The sequence below is a fragment of the Colius striatus genome, chromosome 9, assembly GCF_028858725.1.
Source record: "Colius striatus isolate bColStr4 chromosome 9, bColStr4.1.hap1, whole genome shotgun sequence".
Classification (NCBI taxonomy): Eukaryota; Metazoa; Chordata; class Aves; order Coliiformes; family Coliidae; genus Colius; species Colius striatus.
The window spans coordinates 13,321,601-13,339,211 of record NC_084767.1 but is presented as its reverse complement, the minus strand read 5'-3'; the positions used below and the strand labels follow the sequence as shown (position 1 = coordinate 13,339,211).

Genomic DNA, 17,611 nt, shown 5'->3' with positions numbered 1-17,611 from the left:
AGATCAGGTCACTATGTGATAGCAATTTTCTACTCACTTTTTCCAGGTCTAGCTCCTTCAGCAGGATAGTTGCATTCTTATTTGCTTCTGCAGCCTGCTGGTCTTTAGCTTTCACAATTGTCTCCACACACTGGTGACACTTTTTCAACAAGTCCTGGAATGCAAAGTTGTCTTATTACCTCCATAATAAACAAAAAATGAAGAGCTAGGGAGGCTCTCTCTCCAAACAGGAGACTAGCTTCCCCGTACTCTCGATGCAGATTTTTTTGAAGTTCTGTATTAAAAAAAGAGACATGTGCAAACCTCCAAATCAAATGTACATGAGCAAACATGTACATTCAGGTTTTGATTACTCAAGAATTTCTCATGTTTATTTTCACCGAAAATATACTGAAAGTAGAGAGAGTCTTTTCCCAAAGCTAAACTCACCTTGTCAGTTATCGTGGCTATGTATCGCATGCATTCAATGTCTGAAGGAAACTGGTTAACTTCTTTCACCAGGAACTGAACTACTTTCACATGGCCCTGAAACAGCAAAGAAAATTCTCGTCTCTTCTACACAATCATCAACGTTCAAAATACAAGTTTGATATCTCTTAGTCCAATGCAAAAGACTGAAAATAAGCAAGAACATTTCTGGTAAGCTGCTGTTTGGGAAGAAAAGCAGTTACTGTTTGCTCTGTGCTGACAGCACGTCTGCTGTTGTGCCTCATAGTGGCAAACACAAGCTGTCCCACAAGTGATATTTTTTGTTAAAATGCAGCGACCAAACCAGGCCCAAGGGCAGAGGCAGCTATTCATGCTTTAGTAACAGCCAAGAGGACTCTCTTTAGACCCCATACTCTTGCCAAGGCACTAACTTACAAGGTTACAAGGTTCAGTCTGATCAGGGAACTGAACCACCTGAATATTACCCTGACAAACACATTCCTCTGCTGCTGGATCCACTCACTGATGGGCTACACTGCAACCACACAGAAAATATCCAGCTCTTGTCTCTGAAAATATTTGAAAGCAACAGAGGGTCAGGAGTGGCATGGTCAATATTGCTGTTTGCTAACAAAGCTGTAAACTCATTTGATATTTTGTTAAAGGCAAAGCAGCTACAGTTAATAAATTCCTCTGCTACAGCTATGCTCCTTGCATCCAACAACACAACTGATGAAACCATCACCAAGCAATCTTCCCCCTGCGAGGCAGAAAGCGTCTCAACAACAAAGAGTGGCCCCCAATGACAGGTTACTAATGAACAGGAGGAACCAGACCAGTGTATTACTTCATCTCAAAAGCAGGTCTGAAACAAGCAGGATCATCTGCAGAAATGTATAGGGGATTATGGTAATCGCAAGACAGTGAAATCTCCGACAGTGAAAGTTTCTGGACAGTGTGTAACTGGAAACAACAACATTAACACGGTTTGTGGAACAATGTTTTTCACCTCTCAAAAATCCCATCTGTGCAAAGTACAGAGACCGTGATTACTTTAAGGCAGGCCTTTTACCAAAACAGTATTTTTGCTGTGTTATATTTGATTCTTCCAAAGCCAAGCACTCAAATTTAAGACCAAATTAGAAACTCTGTTTTGGAAACATTTATCATTGATGTGCAAAATCCAGTTGTCTCCTACCTTGCGAAACGCTGACATCAGAGGTGTAATCTTGCGATTATCTGCAGCATCCACATCTGCTCCTGCTTGCACTAGCAGCTGAACCACATCATAGTGGCCACCGTTAGCTGCCAGCCACAGAGGGGTGTTTCCCTTCTTGTTACGCACGTCGATGTGTGCTCCTCTAGAAAACCACAAGTGTAATCAAGTGAAATCAGGTGTGGGTAAAGGTGGTAGCCAAGAAGTAAGATTATGCAAGATTGGAGTACAAATGAATATATAATTAATTACTGAAATCAAGTGACTACACAGAGAAAGTCTGTCCTTGAGAGCTGATGTCTAAATTGCAATGTAGCGACAAAGGGATTAGGTAAACCGCCCTCACAGAAACAAACACTTGTTTGATGTAGCCTACTGCACCCCAGCTGCACAACCAGCAGCCATGGGTCCCTTATCTTTCAGGTGGTGACTACCCACAGGACAAAGCAGCCCTTGAGGACTGTGCAGTGCATAGGGTTATGCTTGAAGAGCACAACAGCCACTACCAGGCTTTGTCTCCAAGTGACAGCAGGGAAATGCTCCCGTGTGAATTGCTAGAGCAACACACAGCCAACAGAGCTGCCAAGCCAGATGCTGTTTGCTTACCTCTAGTCCTAGCTGCTTGTACTAATTGCTTAATACTGGAGTAGTAGGATACTGCAGGATAACACTGGACAGTAAGGAAAAGATACAACATCCTACTTCCAAAGCTTCCTGGTCCCTTTCCTTTCAAATGCACCAGGCAACGTAAGGCCGGGCCCCCTTGCCACAGAGGAACACAGATACAGAACACATCAGCCACTAATAGGAAATAGTTTACCTATTAATCAGGAGCTCGCAGAACTTGTAGTGACCCTTATCTGCTGCAATTGTTAAAGCTGTATCTCTTGAGGAAGGCACAGGTGGAGCATTAACATCTGCTCCCTTATCAAGGAGAACCCTTCCAACCTCTGCATATCCTCCTGAAGCCGCTTCCATCAGAGGTGTGAGACCAGTCTGCGCAAAGAGAACAAGTGTGAAATTTGTACAATGTACTTTGGATAAAACATAAGTGATTTATGCACAGGCAAAACAGTTGTGTTTGGTTTTTTTTATATTTAGTGACTTATATTTAGTTTAGGAGCCTAAATTCAAGCAGTTTCTTTCTTGAAAAAAACCCCAAAACCAAACCAAACAAACAAACAAACCCCAAATCCAAATACTCTTTTTTTATACAAACCCAAGCAAACTGTTGACCAAGTACCACCAGATACCTGTCTCAACAGCAAAACCAAAGCTTTCAACAGGAGCTTCAATGCACAGGTTAGAACAGATTCAAATGAAGACACAAGTGTTTCTACAAAAGTGTTCAGAAAATGGCTTTATAGCTTTTTCTCTAGTCTGCTGTAGCTCTGAGACTGATCCGGGCCCAACTTAGTTGCCAGGCTAGACTGTTAAAGAAACTTATACTAGCTGCTAACATGCCCAACTGACCATTTGAGAGCTGACTTTTATCCACATCCCCTTTTCTCCAGCCTCAGTCATTCCAGAAGTAGGCGGGGTAGACAGACACAGCAATTATTTCAGCAGTCTTAGGAGTTACCAAAAATTCCTTTGTGCTGGGGAAATCAGTCTGGCTGTCTACACAAGCATTAAGCTTGCTTTATGGCAGGAGACACAAAGCTGTCCCAGAGTACCAAAGGATGGGACCTGTGGAGCATTTCAGAGGCACAGAAAGTCACAGCACTGAAGCCAAGGGTTCTACAAGCAACGCAAAAGCTTTACAAAGCTTGACTGCACTACTTCTGCTGTAGACAAGAAATCTGTTCTACATGAGTCACTATAAGCAACACCACTGTCTTCCTGCCTAGACTTCACTCACATGTAAAAATATGTCTATCTGTTCTGTTAATGAGTATCACATCAGGCTTAAACCTGAAAAATTTCTCAGTACTACAGAACAAAAGTCAGTCTGGTTTTCATTATCAACTCAGGAGCAGTCAGCTTTTCTCCAATGCAAAAAAAATTAATCATCATTGATGCTTTTATTTAAAAAAAAAAAAACCAAATCCCAACCATCTTATTTCAGAACATTTAGTAAGTCCTCTGATTCAATAAGTCCTCTGAGCCCAGAGAGACCCAAAATAACAGGGAAATCTGATGCAACTTGCTGGCTCAGAAGTCACCTGTTACAAATAAGTCGCAATGAAAGGACTCACACTTACCTTTGCCCTGTGCTCAACATTGGCCTTCCTGTCCAGAAGCAGACTGACCACCTCTGCTCGGCCCTGGAAGCAGGCCAAGGTGAGGGCTGTGTTTCGGTTGGTCTCAATTTGGGCATTGATATCGGAACCCATATCGAGCAACAGCTTCACAGCAGGTACGTGACCATTCATAGCAGCCAGCATCAGAGGAGAAATACCCAGCTTACTCCCAGTCCTAAAGGGAAAGAAACAAACTGTAGTTCCCAGGCCTGGAGGAATGCTCTGGGAAATATTAAGTTTATCCAAGAGGAAATAAAAATGTTCTGCTGTAAGCCAGAAAGGAACCTGTAACATACAAATATAGGACACTGGCCTAAACACTAGCATTTTTTAATTGATCAGGAGAAACCATCAGAGTAACTACATGCAATAGACAACTGCAATTTATAAACAAGGTGAAGCTTCATTCAGAAAAAATGTGCTTCTAGCACAGCTGCAGTTTAAACTTCCTCTAGTGATAGAACATACTTAAGTTTTCTTACAATGAATACAGAGGAAGTTTATAAGACATAGCTGTGTAAGTCTGTTCTTACTGAAAAAGATGTCTTCCAACAAAGACACAGAGCTGCCCTGAGCACTTTGTCTGGTTCCTTTCAGTAGGTTCCACTGGAAATAATCTGACTTCTAGATCCCAGAATGGTGGAAAAAGGAAAGGGAAGGAAGCGCTTTTCAGACTATAATAATCCCTTGAAACGCAGGTATAAGGGAGATGGAAGTTTGTGATAATTACAGGCATTTTAAAGGCATTACGATAACATGAACCTGAAGGATAACAAGAGTGTAGAAAGGCGGCAAGGAGGTCTGAAAGCACTAAAGATTCCAACCTATGCCTCAGCAAGTGTCAACTAGGGAGCATCCATACTATGCTGCAGCTTGTCTGGTCTACATAGTACATTACCTTGAATTAATTTCTGCCCCAGCATTGAGAAGAATCTTGATGATATTAACATATCCACCAGATGCAGCAAGGCTTAATGGTGTATAATCAGACACATTCCGATGTTCTTTATTTGCTCCCCGGGCCAACAGCAAGTCAACCACCTGAAAAGACAACTTCCATGTCAAAAGCTGTATCGTGGCCTTTGCTGTTATCCAGGAAGTGAGAGGATGTTATTGTGCGTTCAAACGTTTCAGTGGGACAGCAACTTCCACTGTCAATACCTCCATCCTCTTTGCTTCATTTTTACACATGTGCTGTTCAGACTCAAGAACACATCATCTAACAGATGTGGGTTGTAGCAGTGCAGCCCTTGTCTTCCAGAAAGTTTATTCTGCCTAATCAAAAATCCAAGGCTTTAAAGTGAAGGTCTTCTTGTGAGTCTAATGTTTGCAAACAAAGGATCTATCATGCTCCCATAATGTCTCACACTCTTTAAGCATTTTTTTTTTCAGAAACTCCCACAACTTCAATTCAAATGACACTTGAGCCAAGTTTGATCATCTGTATTATATGGCCTTTCCACCAAAAGGCATGGTAAAAATCAGACCGACTGATGCCAATGGAACAAGCATGAGGAAGGACTAATCTGTCAGAAGCTGCTTAAAGACAAATAAAAGGGAGGGAAATGAAAACATTTCTGGTGATGTACTGCACTTAAAGTGGGTCTCATTTTATAACACTTTCAAATAAGTCAGACAAAAAGGCTGCCTCACAGAAAGAGATGAGGTAGATTCTGGCATAAGGAAAAAATAAAGAGGAAGAACAGAAGACTTAGGCAGTTCAATAAGTAATGCTATCACAGGCCACGTTGATCTCTAGTTTTATTTGTGAGCAGCAATTATATCGTTAAACAGCTGCAGTTCAGAAATCAAAGTGGAAACTTTTCCATTTTGGGCGAATGCTTTAATCCTGTCACGTTCCAAAGCTTACTCCTCCCATACCTAGTGCAGGGCCCTTTGCCACTTCCTTGTTGTCTTCTAAGTTACTATGCCCATGACTTGAACAGGAAAGATTTAAAAAATCTTATTTGTACACCAAAAAAAGGAACCAAAAGAATATCACAGAAATCTGAAACATCCTTGAAAGACCAGTACTGCATCTGCACTTACCAGCCCTGCACATTACCATGTTCTGCCAACACAGATTTCCAGCTCCTGTGTGCCTTGCACCAGCTGTTTTAGTTTTCAGAGCCGGGAAGATGCATAAAGAAAGTGTTCAGTGAATAAAGTTACTCATTAAACATCCCTGTCTCCCTCACTAAAGTACTGATCTTGCAAGGATGCAGCAATAGAAGAAGGACCACAAGTTGTAACAATCATCATCTAACAAAACTGGGATAGTCAAGGGAGGGAAGAATACATTTCCTTTCCTCTTGGAAGAGAAAAAGACTTAAACTAGCTACACTTACACAGGTTAAAAACCTTCCAGAAAAGAGATGACTTATTGTAACTTCAACAAAAACCACTGTGCAAAAACCTATGTATAAAAACCAATTCAAATCCACTGAGGACAAGTGTGTCTGTACCTCTTGGCGTCCTCCGGAGCACGCCAACGACAGGGGAGTGTCCTTTGTGCGCTCAGACTGTGCTTCTATGTCCCCACCTTTGTCTAGGAGAATTTCCACTACTCCAACGTGTCCAGCAGTTGCAGCCAGAATCAAAGGTGTAAAACCTAATACAAAGAGGTTACGATAAAAGCAGTCTTGAGAATCTCAAAAGTATTAAGGAGCAGAGAGGCACAAAAGGGCTAATTCACAATGACTTCCGTTGATTAGACATTTCTTCCTCAGACTGGGAGTTTCTGTCACAATCTCAGACCCTCTCCTAGTCCTCTTCTGACTCTGACACATCTTGGCTCTGACTCCAGACAAATACAATTTAAGGCTCTTTGAACGAAATCTAAACACTACTCGAGGTGATGATCTTGGATTAATTTCTGACCATTCACCTGTTTAGAGAAGTCATGGCTTTCCACTTAATTACTGTTTAATAAAGCTCCAAAAAGTGAACACATCTGCACTGTGTGTGTTGCTCATTTCCAGTGGTCAATGCGAGTTCTGAGTGGTACAGTCATTTTGTTTTCTCAGCTCTGAAAGATTTGAGATTTTGCTGAACTCTGTTATTGGGAACATCACCACACAACCTGACACGTGCTCTCCATTTGCTTTGTCAGTCAAGATTTGCTATTTACCCCCATCCGCTGCTCCATCTACTACACTAAGGACTTTTGTAGAGGGTGAGTCAAAGGATAATTCACAAATCTGCTCAAGGATACCACTCAGATACACTTCCTCTCAGAAATAGACAGAAAGGCATGCAATGTCACCAGCTCCGTCTGGCCAATACTTCTACATCAAGTGCAGTCCTACATTTTTGCAAGCTTTGCTAACTTTCCGAAGCAAGAATAGTAAATGCCAGCCTGAAATTTGCTATTTCAACTTCTAGTTCATGGTCAAACTGTTTTAGCTTACCCTTCTTGTCTCTGTGTTCAATATTGGCACCACGTGCTATCAGTACGGACACGAGTTCTTCATGACCTCCCGCACATGCAAGGGTCAGAGCAGTGTCATGGTTACTTTCAGTCTTCATGGTTGGGAAGAAAAAGAAGCAGATATTCAGAAAGTAAAATAATGATAGTACTAGATATTCTTCTTTTAGAACTTAGCAGAAAGTAAATCTACTCAAAACCAGTTGCAACTACTCACATGTGCATCGATGTCAACTGAAGGGTACATGGGGAGCACTGACTGTGTGGGCACATTGGTTGACACCTGTGAACAAGGCTCCGGCGTAGGGGATTCCGTAGTGTGCGAGGAGCTGGTGGAGCCGCTGGGCACTCTGCTATTCACAGCTGAAAAGGAACACCACATGATTAATCCACTCTTACAAGTGGTACATTTTAAAGTAAGAAATTTTTAGTCCTGTAAAACTGCAACGGTCTAATATCAAAACAAGAAGGGGGGAAACAAATTAAGTCTTCACAAAAACAAACAAGTTGGTGTCTTGGGCAAAGAAGCTTTCCAGCAGCTAAGCAGTGTAAGCACTGTCTCCAAACTGTGTTAAGTCAGAAAATAATTTTATGAATTAGTACGTATGCATTACGAGTGTGAGTTACGAAGATTATTAGTTATCCTTCCCAAGCCTTAACGTTCATTGTTAGAGTTTAATTGTATGCTCAGCCTAAGGAGGCAAACAATTTATCACTAAAACACAAACCTAACATTCAGAAATACAGTCTCATTATGGAATTCGGAAGGTTTTCATGTAAAGGTTAGTGCCCATCTAGCCTCAAGAGAAGGTTTTCAAAGCAAGATGACTGACAGTAACTTACACCATTAATCACGTCTCAGAGTTAGAACAACCCCGGATAGGTGGAAAAGAAGTGCCAGGAGAGGGCAGTCAAAAATATGCAAGCTGAAAACTGTGCTCCCTAAAAACGTATTCAGATTCATCCACAGTCTGAGAAAGATTTAATCTTGAAGATCCTTCTTATGAGGAAAGGCTGTGGGACCTGGGGCTGCTCAGTCTGGAGAAGAGGAGACTGAGGGGGGACCTCATTAACACTAACAAATACTTAAAGAGTGGGTGTCAGGAAGATGGGACAACACTTTTTTCTGTTTGTCTCCAGTGCCAGCACAAGGGGTGATGGACATCAGCTGGAACACAAAAAGTTCCACTGAAACACAAGGAGAAACTCCTTTGGTGCTGAGGTGAGGGAGCCCTGGCCCAGGTTGCCCAGGGAGGGTGTGGAGGCTCCTTTGTGGGAGGTTTCCAAACCCACTCGGACAAGTTCCTGTGTGACCTATTTTATGTGGACCTGCAGAAGAGCTGGACTGGATGATCTCTAGAGGTCCCTTCCAACCCCTACCATTCTATGATTCTATGATCTAGCACAGCTCATGGACACAAGGAAAGCAACTTTATCTTCTATTAAAAAGAGAAGACAGTTGAATAAAATCCAATTATCAGTTATTTTTAAATGAAGCTTTACTAGAACAAGCAGGGAAATCTCTCTGCACATGTATACTGTGGGGTCAAGCCCCCTGTCTGCCTTTGTGACCAAGTGGGCATCCAAGGGGAGCCCAAATGAATCTAAGGCTCAGCTGGGATTACCTGGAAGCAACGTCTGCCAAACCTACAGCACTAGCTACAAGCTACAAGTAAGAGCCGTGCTACTAGAGCAGCTGGATGGGATGAGTATTGTCACTGCTGGATTCCCAAATTTCCATACTATGCAGCCCCACTAGATGGAATATCTGACTAGCTTTAACTATTCCAAAGTATACAGGACTTGGTAGTACTCCTGGAACAAGCAACTGATGGAAAACACTAACATCTGCAGGTAAGAAATAAGTGACAGCATTTTGGTTTTGTCAAAATGTTTCAATCAATAAGGCAGGATGAAGGATGAACTCACACCTGCGTATGACATACAGAGGTTTTTGTAAACCTTTCCCAGCTCAACCTTCATGATTCCACTGACAAATGACACACCAGCAGGTGCTCACAGGAAAATGGTGCAGACAGAAAACTCTTAGAAAATTCCTCAGTATGACCCCTAACACCACTGGTACAGTCTGTAGGGCTGCCTATGTGCAAGAAAAGAACCAGATTGAAGCCACTTTAGATAGGTCGCTTTGGTTGGGTTCTGGAAACAGCACGGGGTTGTTGCTGAAGTTTTGGTAGGTGACAGTTTTCCACTGTATTTTTTAAGTAAAGCACCCTCCTTGGCACACAGGCAAAAACCAGCATTAACATTTGGCTGACATATTTAAGGAACAAAGTACCACACCTGAATTCAGAGTTGACTTTTATTTCATGTTCCAGCCTTCACGAGAAAACCAGGTTTGTATTAGAAGTTTCAAATATCAATGCTCCCATGCTTGGGATTTGCTGTGGATTACCACTCACAGCAGCAAATGAGCAGTAGTTAATGCAGGATAATTGTTTTCTTGTTCAATCCATTGAAGTGAAAGGTAATAAATTCTAAAGGTTATTCATTCCAAAACAGAAGACACTAAATTACCCTGTTATGGACTTATATTAAATCAAACTGGTCCTTCCTCATGGAAGCCACTGGCTCAATGCTTTCACATCTTGCAGCTACAGATACATCTAAAAACATGAGCACGTGCTGTGCACACAAAGCAGGGCTGCGCAGAGGGACTCCACCTGAGCCAGTTCAAGGGTTCTTAATGCAGAATATTCAATGTTCCTGTTACAGGTTCCACAAATTCTTTACACTTCACAGTCATACTGAAAATGTTCAAGTATTTCTTGCACACTTTTAGATTTTGATCAGGTGTTTGAAACATCTAAGTGTGCGCTGAACAATTCACATGTACAGTGAAAACGATGTAAAACGTGAGAGGCAGTAGGAATGCAGATAAACTCTGTACTGATATCTCAAACTCTGCTTTAAAATAAAATCTAACACAAATAGTCCAACAATGCCCACTGATTAATTGTCTGCTCTGTGACTACTGAGTTTACAAAACAGTAGGATTTTTTTAAGGTGTAATTTTCTGTTTCCTTAGTGTGGCTGGCAAGCTAGCCCAGCACCGTAATTCATGGAGCAAAATATGTCTGAGAACTTCTGCTTCCAATTTCAAGGTGCTCATTTAGCTCAGCCTATGTTATACAACATCACACAGGTTTTTTAACTCAAAGATGACCTTGCAACAATGGTTCCAACATGGCTTTTGACACATCTGCACAAAATTAGATTTAACTTGTATTTGCCCAAGACCATTTCTGGATTACAAACCTCGATCCGGCAGGTGGGACAGCTACTGCTCCTGCAAACCTCATCCAGGTAACAAAGCTGTCCTACTGACAGGATACAATGGGAGAACTATCTCTCTGGTTTTGCCTCTGGCTACCAGGAGGAGCTCAGCTATGCCTCATTGTTCAATGTCGGCCCCAAGGGAAGTCAAGTCTTGCCTATCAGTAGTCTTCAGCAGGTCATACTCAAAGTGCCAGAAGTAACAGGCAGTCTCCTGAGAGGCAATACCACTATACTGACTCCAGACTTTTCTCTCAGTAACTGAAATTGCTGCAGGAATGACTGTGGCACTGCAGCTCAGCAGTGGGGAGCAGCACTGGCACTGCCCATGGCTCTGAGGGGAATGGCTAGCTGGAGGGCGTAAAACCGGCCATGGGGCGCGATCACCTTCAATATCTCTATGTCACACCACAGGATTTCAACTAGAAAAATGTGTGGCTTTCACTCTCTAAGAACACAAAGCAGAAACTTTCCAATAGGTGGACTGCTTCCTACTGAGCAGGTGTTGCGTCTCTTCCTCAGGAAGGGTACTGACAAACATGCCCATAGACAGCTATTGATTAAAAAACAAATAGATTTTTACAATGTGTACATTAGATCTCTATAAAATATCTCTTCTGCAACATAGGCTTTGGATGCTTCCATAGACTCCAATATTCAAAATATTTGTATCAAAAAAACTTCCCTACAGACGACATTATCCAGGTTCCCCACACTTTAAGGGGGCCTGGCAGCTTTCCACAGGGCCTTTCTTTGATTTGGTGTGAAATCAAAGGTAGGTCTCCAAAGATACAGATGGGTAGTTTCCAAACTTATGGTAAAATATGACAGAAAACATGAGTAAAACAAAAGGAAGGAAGGATTTGATATTTTATCTAAGTATGGATCTGGAGACATTGGGAGAATCTTGAGCAAGCAGCTCTGGATGACACTGTAGCCTGAAACTGCATCTATGTAACTGTTGCCATGCTGTGGACCTGGATTTTCAAATGCAAATGGACTTCAGTTCCCCCTTTCCTCAAAGGAACTGGGATTTTCAAGACAAAGAAAGCAATCCCTTTTCATAAACAAGTAGACTTTCAGAGGCTTTTGCATGCTGGTAACTGCATCTAGATTTATGAGTCACTGTTTATGGTAACAACCAGTTTTACTTCAAACAGCAATGCTAAATACAGTAACCCAGTTGTCACCTTCCAAATCACTACCTTAAAACACCACAATTCTGTATAAACAATCACAAACAGAATTTCAGAACGAAATAACAGTTAATAAAGCTTCTCAAGACACACTTAGAATTTCAGTACACAAATGAAAGCTCACAGAAAAGTCAGAGAAGCACACAGAGATGAACCTAGCAACAAAGTCCCTCATCTTGAATACCTTAAAACAGCAAAAAAGTCTCAATTCAGATACTGCCAATTAAGAAATCTACTACAGTAAATGTATAATGTGAACTGAAATGAAACTGACTACACGCTTCATTAAGCCAAATGTTTACTAACGAAAGTTAGATACAAAATATCCTCTTCCAACAGAGGATGGGATCCAGAAAAATGTATTGCTCTCCTACTCTAAACAGATACGCAACATCTGTATCTTTCTTAAACCCAAATAAAATGTTGAATGTAGTATGTCACACCTTTACAGGTAAGACTAGTTACAAGATTTTTACTCCTAAATAAACTCCATGACAATCAAAACATGGAGTGGAAAGACTTGCTTAATTTGTAGGTTTTACCAGGCTTTCCAAAGGTTAAATAGTAACTTCTAGATAGCTTTACAGACAGGGAGGCTCAGATACACATCTACTAGTGACTGGCTGCCAGTGAGAATTCCAGCACTTTGTACATTGACATGAACCATCTCAACACCAAGCTGCTGACAAATTATTCCAGCAGCCTGGCAAGATAACTGTGACAACATACATGAGGCATGTAAGTCAGTCAGCAAAACAAAGATTTAAGGCTTTGTAGAAATGCAAGTCTTCCTTTACAACTAATTTCAACCAAGACTTGGAAGAATTTGCCTCTTACATTGTCAATGATCAGAGCAACATTAAAAGATATTTCAGTGTAGAGGGCAAAAAGACCACTGATCACTTCTGATCTCCTGAAGTAGACCCGATGCAAACTGCAATACTCATCGGGAATAAAAATGTTCGTACCTCTTCTAAACCCAGAGTCACTCACCACCATTACTGCAGGTGCACTGGTGGTATTGTGATGGGAGTAGATGCTGCATCAGCACCTGAGTGTAAGATGACTTCTCTCTGAGACAGACCTCCCGCATATCAGGCACAGCCCCCTGAATATTTTTATCAGGCATCTGTAGTGTGGTGTAAAAATAAGTCCTCATCACAGTTTCTATGGCTCAGAATTTCTTTACATTACTAAGGACTAGTGGGTGACTTGGCAAAGAAAGGTCAAGTACGTTTCAAACATGGATCAAAGAGCGTGAAGTATGAGCAGGTGGATTTGCAGGTTTTTTTCAATGTACATAAATCTGAGATGCAGCAGGATTACACTTTACACAGTGGTCACTTTTACATAGACTGGATTTAAAAAGTGAGCAAAATATCTGATTGTTTTGCAGTAGTTTTTTTTTTAAGGAGTGAAGTAAACCCAACTTATAAATTTCAGAAGACATATATTTCACTAAAGTAACATCAATACATTTTTGCAGGAGACTCTGAAATTGGACAGCTAAAGTTTCCTTGAGTTGCATTTCTGTAAATGTTTTTAATAGTTGCAGAGGAGCATGCTATTTGTCTCAACTTTTTAAATGAATACATCTAATTTCTCAACAAAAAATGCCTTCATTGGGAAAAAACAATAAACTTTCAGAACATGAACCAATATCTACACTCACGGTCTTCACAATTATTTTTAAGATAAAGTTTTTCTTTTCACAAACAGCAGTTCTTGCACTCAGCAGACTGCAGCAGTGTTTACTTTCAGGTGCACTAAATATTTTGGAGGTAATACACAGTAGCTAACCCAGAAAGGGTACATACTACATGGTCTTGTATTAAAGTATGTTAAACTATCAGTAACAGGAACTACTTCAAAGATCAAGCCCTTGTTGTTTATGATTTGCATTAACCATTCAAATCTTCCTCCTCACACACTCCAGTACTAAATCTTCAGCAATTAAAACAAAAAAGAAAGTCAAGAAGGACCCAACTGCATTTTTATCTTGATGTTGGCTGAATAGGCTGCTGAGTGGGGGAGGGAGGCACAACATGCATGAAAAGGGGTAACTGTGACTGATTCTCTAAAGTACAAGGGGGTTTCTTTGAATTGCGCTGTACAGCTGAAGGGAGCTGGTGCAACACACCACACTGTTTCACCAGCTGTGGTTTCCTTGGGACATTGCAAAGTGGCAGGTAATCTCGATCCAATTACTATTCTAAAAGTTCACAGGCATGGCTCGCAAAAGGTTCAGTCACACAGTTCTACAACCTTAAAATGAACTTCAGAGGACAGAGCAGTGACTACAAGGACGGTGAGGGAGAGGGAAGACAGGAAAATAAGGGGGTAGACACAAGGTGCAAGGAAAAGTTGAAAAACACTAAATTAAAAAAAAAACAAAAACACCAAAAACACTACAGACCAAACAAAACTGCCTACAACCTACATACCTCCAGCAGCAAACATCAATCCTAGTCAAATCCACAAAATGAAATCAACCCAAATGATACCTCCTTTTCTTCAAGGGGACTCTCACAACACAGTGTGTGGGAAATTCCAATTCCTCTTCACACCGTTAGCAACAAATGGAATGGTGTTTTGATTTCTGCATTTCATCCAGATAAAGGGCACATTTTTGACATATGTTATATCTATCAGGCAGGTAGATATTCCTGTACAAAAACCAGGGTTTAGAGGGCATTCTGAAAACACAAGCCGTTACAGAACTGAGAGGCTGTGTGTAGATTCCAGGTTACATTTTAACCATAGCAATACCTTGAGCAGAAAGGAGAGGAGACACACTTGTCCACAGCAGTGACAATAATTTGTCTTTTTTTCTAGAGACGGTTACTAAGCTGAAGAAAGTCACAGAGGTATAAACCTGCATAGAAAATTCTACAGAAGATATGTAACTGTCACGCTTTCAGGTTTCCTAATGGGCACTACTAATCACCCATGACAAGGCTTTTTAAAGCAGCACAGAAAAAGATGAGGCCAAAGGGGACAAAACAGGTCTCCAGTACAGGAAGTTTTGCACTTTCATAGAAAAGGTATTTAAAAGTCTCATGTTAGAATTGGAAGTCACTGTTAGGATTAATAGCACTAATCAAGAACTTTACTCTTAAGCAAATATTCCCAAACTGGAAAACCCCAAGATGTTTTTGAAGGGAAGGAGAGAGAGGGAAACTGAGCACACAAATTAATGCAAAAATAGGTATATTTCTTAACCCACCTGCTATTAGGTCATCAAGAGTGTCGGTAAGCGTCTGTGCTGGAGTGGCAACCATTAATCCGTCTGGTTCTTGAACTAAGAGCCCCTGCCCAGCAATTTGCTGCTGCTGTCCTACATTCTGCTGATTCCCTAATGCTTTCTGAAGTTCAAGAGACTCTGTCCCATTATAACCTAAATTACCAGAAAAATTACATTGCGGTGCTGGCAAAGGCTGGATAGGGACAAACTCTATTTGTTCAGCAGCTGGTGGAGACTGTTGTTGCTCGTCATCTTTAGACAAGATTGTGTCAACCTGAGGTAACCCTGAAAAGTTATCCTCTGGCAGACCCTTATCGGCTTCCACTTCTGGGAAGACCCCTGTAAGTGGGCACTGCTGCTGCAGGGGAAGTGGTGTGTCTGTCTGACCTTTGGTCTCCAAATATTCTTTGGTAAACTGCTGTTGGGTTTTCATCTGCAACTGCCTTTCCACCTTCTGCAGCTCCTTCAATATTTTCTTCTTCTTCTGTACTTGTTCTTCTCTGTTCTTTTTAAGTTCTTCAATTTTATCTTTATTTAAAGGTTCACCTTGAATTAATTCCAATGATTTAAGTTGTGCTTTTTCAATAGCACTAATTCTCTGTCCAAGTTCATTCAGCTTGCCTTCAGTCTCTTCTACTATGCATTCCAAAGGCTGGTATGGGTGAAAAGGTGGCAGTAGGTCCTTATCTGCTACCTGCAGGGAACTTGACTTCTGCTTGGATGCACCTAAGCACATGAAAAATGTTTGAAAAAATGCCATGCTGAAGATACCCCAAAACCTCCCCTCTCACCCACCAAAGCAAAAGAAAAAAAAAGGAAAAAAAGTCTTTACAACTAACACTGCACATCTGTCAAACCACAGAAAGGTAAACCCTACAGGCCATGTTAAGACAAAAAAAGAAAAACATATAGCTGGAATTTTCAGTACTGATCCTAATATCCCTTTGAACATAGCTATTTTAGTCTTAAGAAATAAGGAACCTTTATGGTTTCTGACATAAATGACAATGCATCTGGGAAGAGAAATCAGCAAGAAGAGCAAGGCAATTTAAATAATTTACTGAGTTCTCAAAGTTGCTTTGGTGTGCAGAACAATTAAACTAAGACTGTTTTCCAGAGGCTAACTTCCAACAGCAAAGTTACAAGCACAAGTATTCTATATTTGAGAGAAGACTAACTCTGCAGCAAGATCATTTTTTTGAACTAATATTTCTCCAAACACTACAGCCTTCCACCTTTACATTACAAAGAGAATCCTGCCAGTGCAGACTTAATGCATAGAAATGTATTTTGAAATTTTAGCACATTTTTAAAAGTTCCAAGAAAAAAAAAATAAGAGCTTCCTTGTCTCCCTCTCTCCAGTAACAAGTCAACAATTCTACTCACTGTTAAAGCTTACAAAAATTATCTCCAACATAAACCTAGCAAGGAACACCAAGTCAGGGCAGCCCATAGCAACCTAAGGACGCTTTCCCAAAAGCTACATCTGTGAAACCTCCAGTCAGATCTTGCTAATAGGAATCTATTAAGTGCTAAAATTTTAATTATTACTTCAGTGTAAGAAACCTTATTTAAAAATTGGGAAGGTTTTAGCCTGATCAAATAATTTTCTGCATTGACACTCACTTGCTATACCCAAACAGAGATATGTGGCTTTAAAAGAGAATAAAATTTGCCTATTTATAAGGCAGGATTAATCAGGACTCACAGGATTAATCGCTAAAAGAGGAATTAAAATTACACACAGTTTGAGCCATGGCTTAATAAAGTTACATAAACATCACAGTGAAGTAAAAATCTGGATGCAAGAACAAGTCCTAGATCAGTCATCAGCTCTGGAAGAATTAAGATTGCTACAACTCTGATTTCCCCATCTCTCTCTGGACCCTCCTTCACCAAAATAGCAATTCACAAATGACTTAATTTTGCATTCTGTCAAAACAGGAATCACATGCACCTCACTCTGAAATGAAACCTTTCGTGAGAAACTAATTGAAAAAGTAAATAAATGTGAGCATTTTCTCTTAAAGGAGAATTTTGTCTTATAAAGAGAAAGAAGAAATACTAAAAGAACCAACTCCGTGCTAAACATATTCACTGAAATCTCCCATAAACCATATTGAAATTTAAGGGAAGCAACAAATCTTAACCCTAGGGAAGTACCTCAGCATCCTGCAAACACAGCAAGATGCCCTTCGGTAAGCTCTTTCTCCAGCTCAGTACTTTATACTGCTGCCTTATACAGGACCATAGTTCCAGATGAGTACCTATTCCAACCAACACTAGTTTGTCTCTGAACCATAAGTGAGTCCCAAGACAATTTCTCAGAAGACAATAAAGAATTTGACTAAAGTTTAGCAAAAATCTGCTTGCTAGTGGATGTTTAGCTCAAGCCTGCTATACGCTGCTTGCTATTTAGCTTTGTAGTGTACTTAGGGTTTATATGGTCAACACCGTAATTTTTAAAAGGTGTGACTTACAATGTAAGTTTTGCAGATCACTCTTGAAAAATATATTTGCATTCACCAAAAATTCCTGAAAAGCTTTTCTACATCTTTT

At 40.7% G+C, this 17,611-nt stretch overlaps 1 protein-coding gene across 11 annotated transcripts in view; it reads right to left on the bottom strand.

Annotated features, from left to right (window-relative positions):
- ANKHD1 (ankyrin repeat and KH domain containing 1) overlaps nucleotides 1-17,611 on the bottom strand; it is a 110,366-nt gene that overhangs the window by 21,749 nt on the left and 71,006 nt on the right. For 10 of the 11 annotated variants that reach the window (XR_009819321.1, XM_062003031.1, XM_062003032.1 and 7 more), the window contains exons 15-24: nucleotides 15,035-15,778; nucleotides 7,533-7,678; nucleotides 7,299-7,410; nucleotides 6,354-6,499; nucleotides 4,787-4,929; nucleotides 3,850-4,063; nucleotides 2,466-2,641; nucleotides 1,628-1,790; nucleotides 430-525; nucleotides 38-154 (exon numbers count right to left, since the gene is read on the bottom strand). Coding sequence is in view for 10 of the 11 variants with exons in the window: in XM_062003031.1 (XP_061859015.1) it covers nucleotides 38-154; nucleotides 430-525; nucleotides 1,628-1,790; nucleotides 2,466-2,641; nucleotides 3,850-4,063; nucleotides 4,787-4,929; nucleotides 6,354-6,499; nucleotides 7,299-7,410; nucleotides 7,533-7,678; nucleotides 15,035-15,778 (2,057 nt within the window). In the remaining variant the exon portion in view is untranslated. The remainder of the gene's footprint in view (nucleotides 1-37; nucleotides 155-429; nucleotides 526-1,627; nucleotides 1,791-2,465; nucleotides 2,642-3,849; nucleotides 4,064-4,786; nucleotides 4,930-6,353; nucleotides 6,500-7,298; nucleotides 7,411-7,532; nucleotides 7,679-15,034; nucleotides 15,779-17,611) is intronic. The other variant, XM_062003041.1, reaches the window with a different exon arrangement.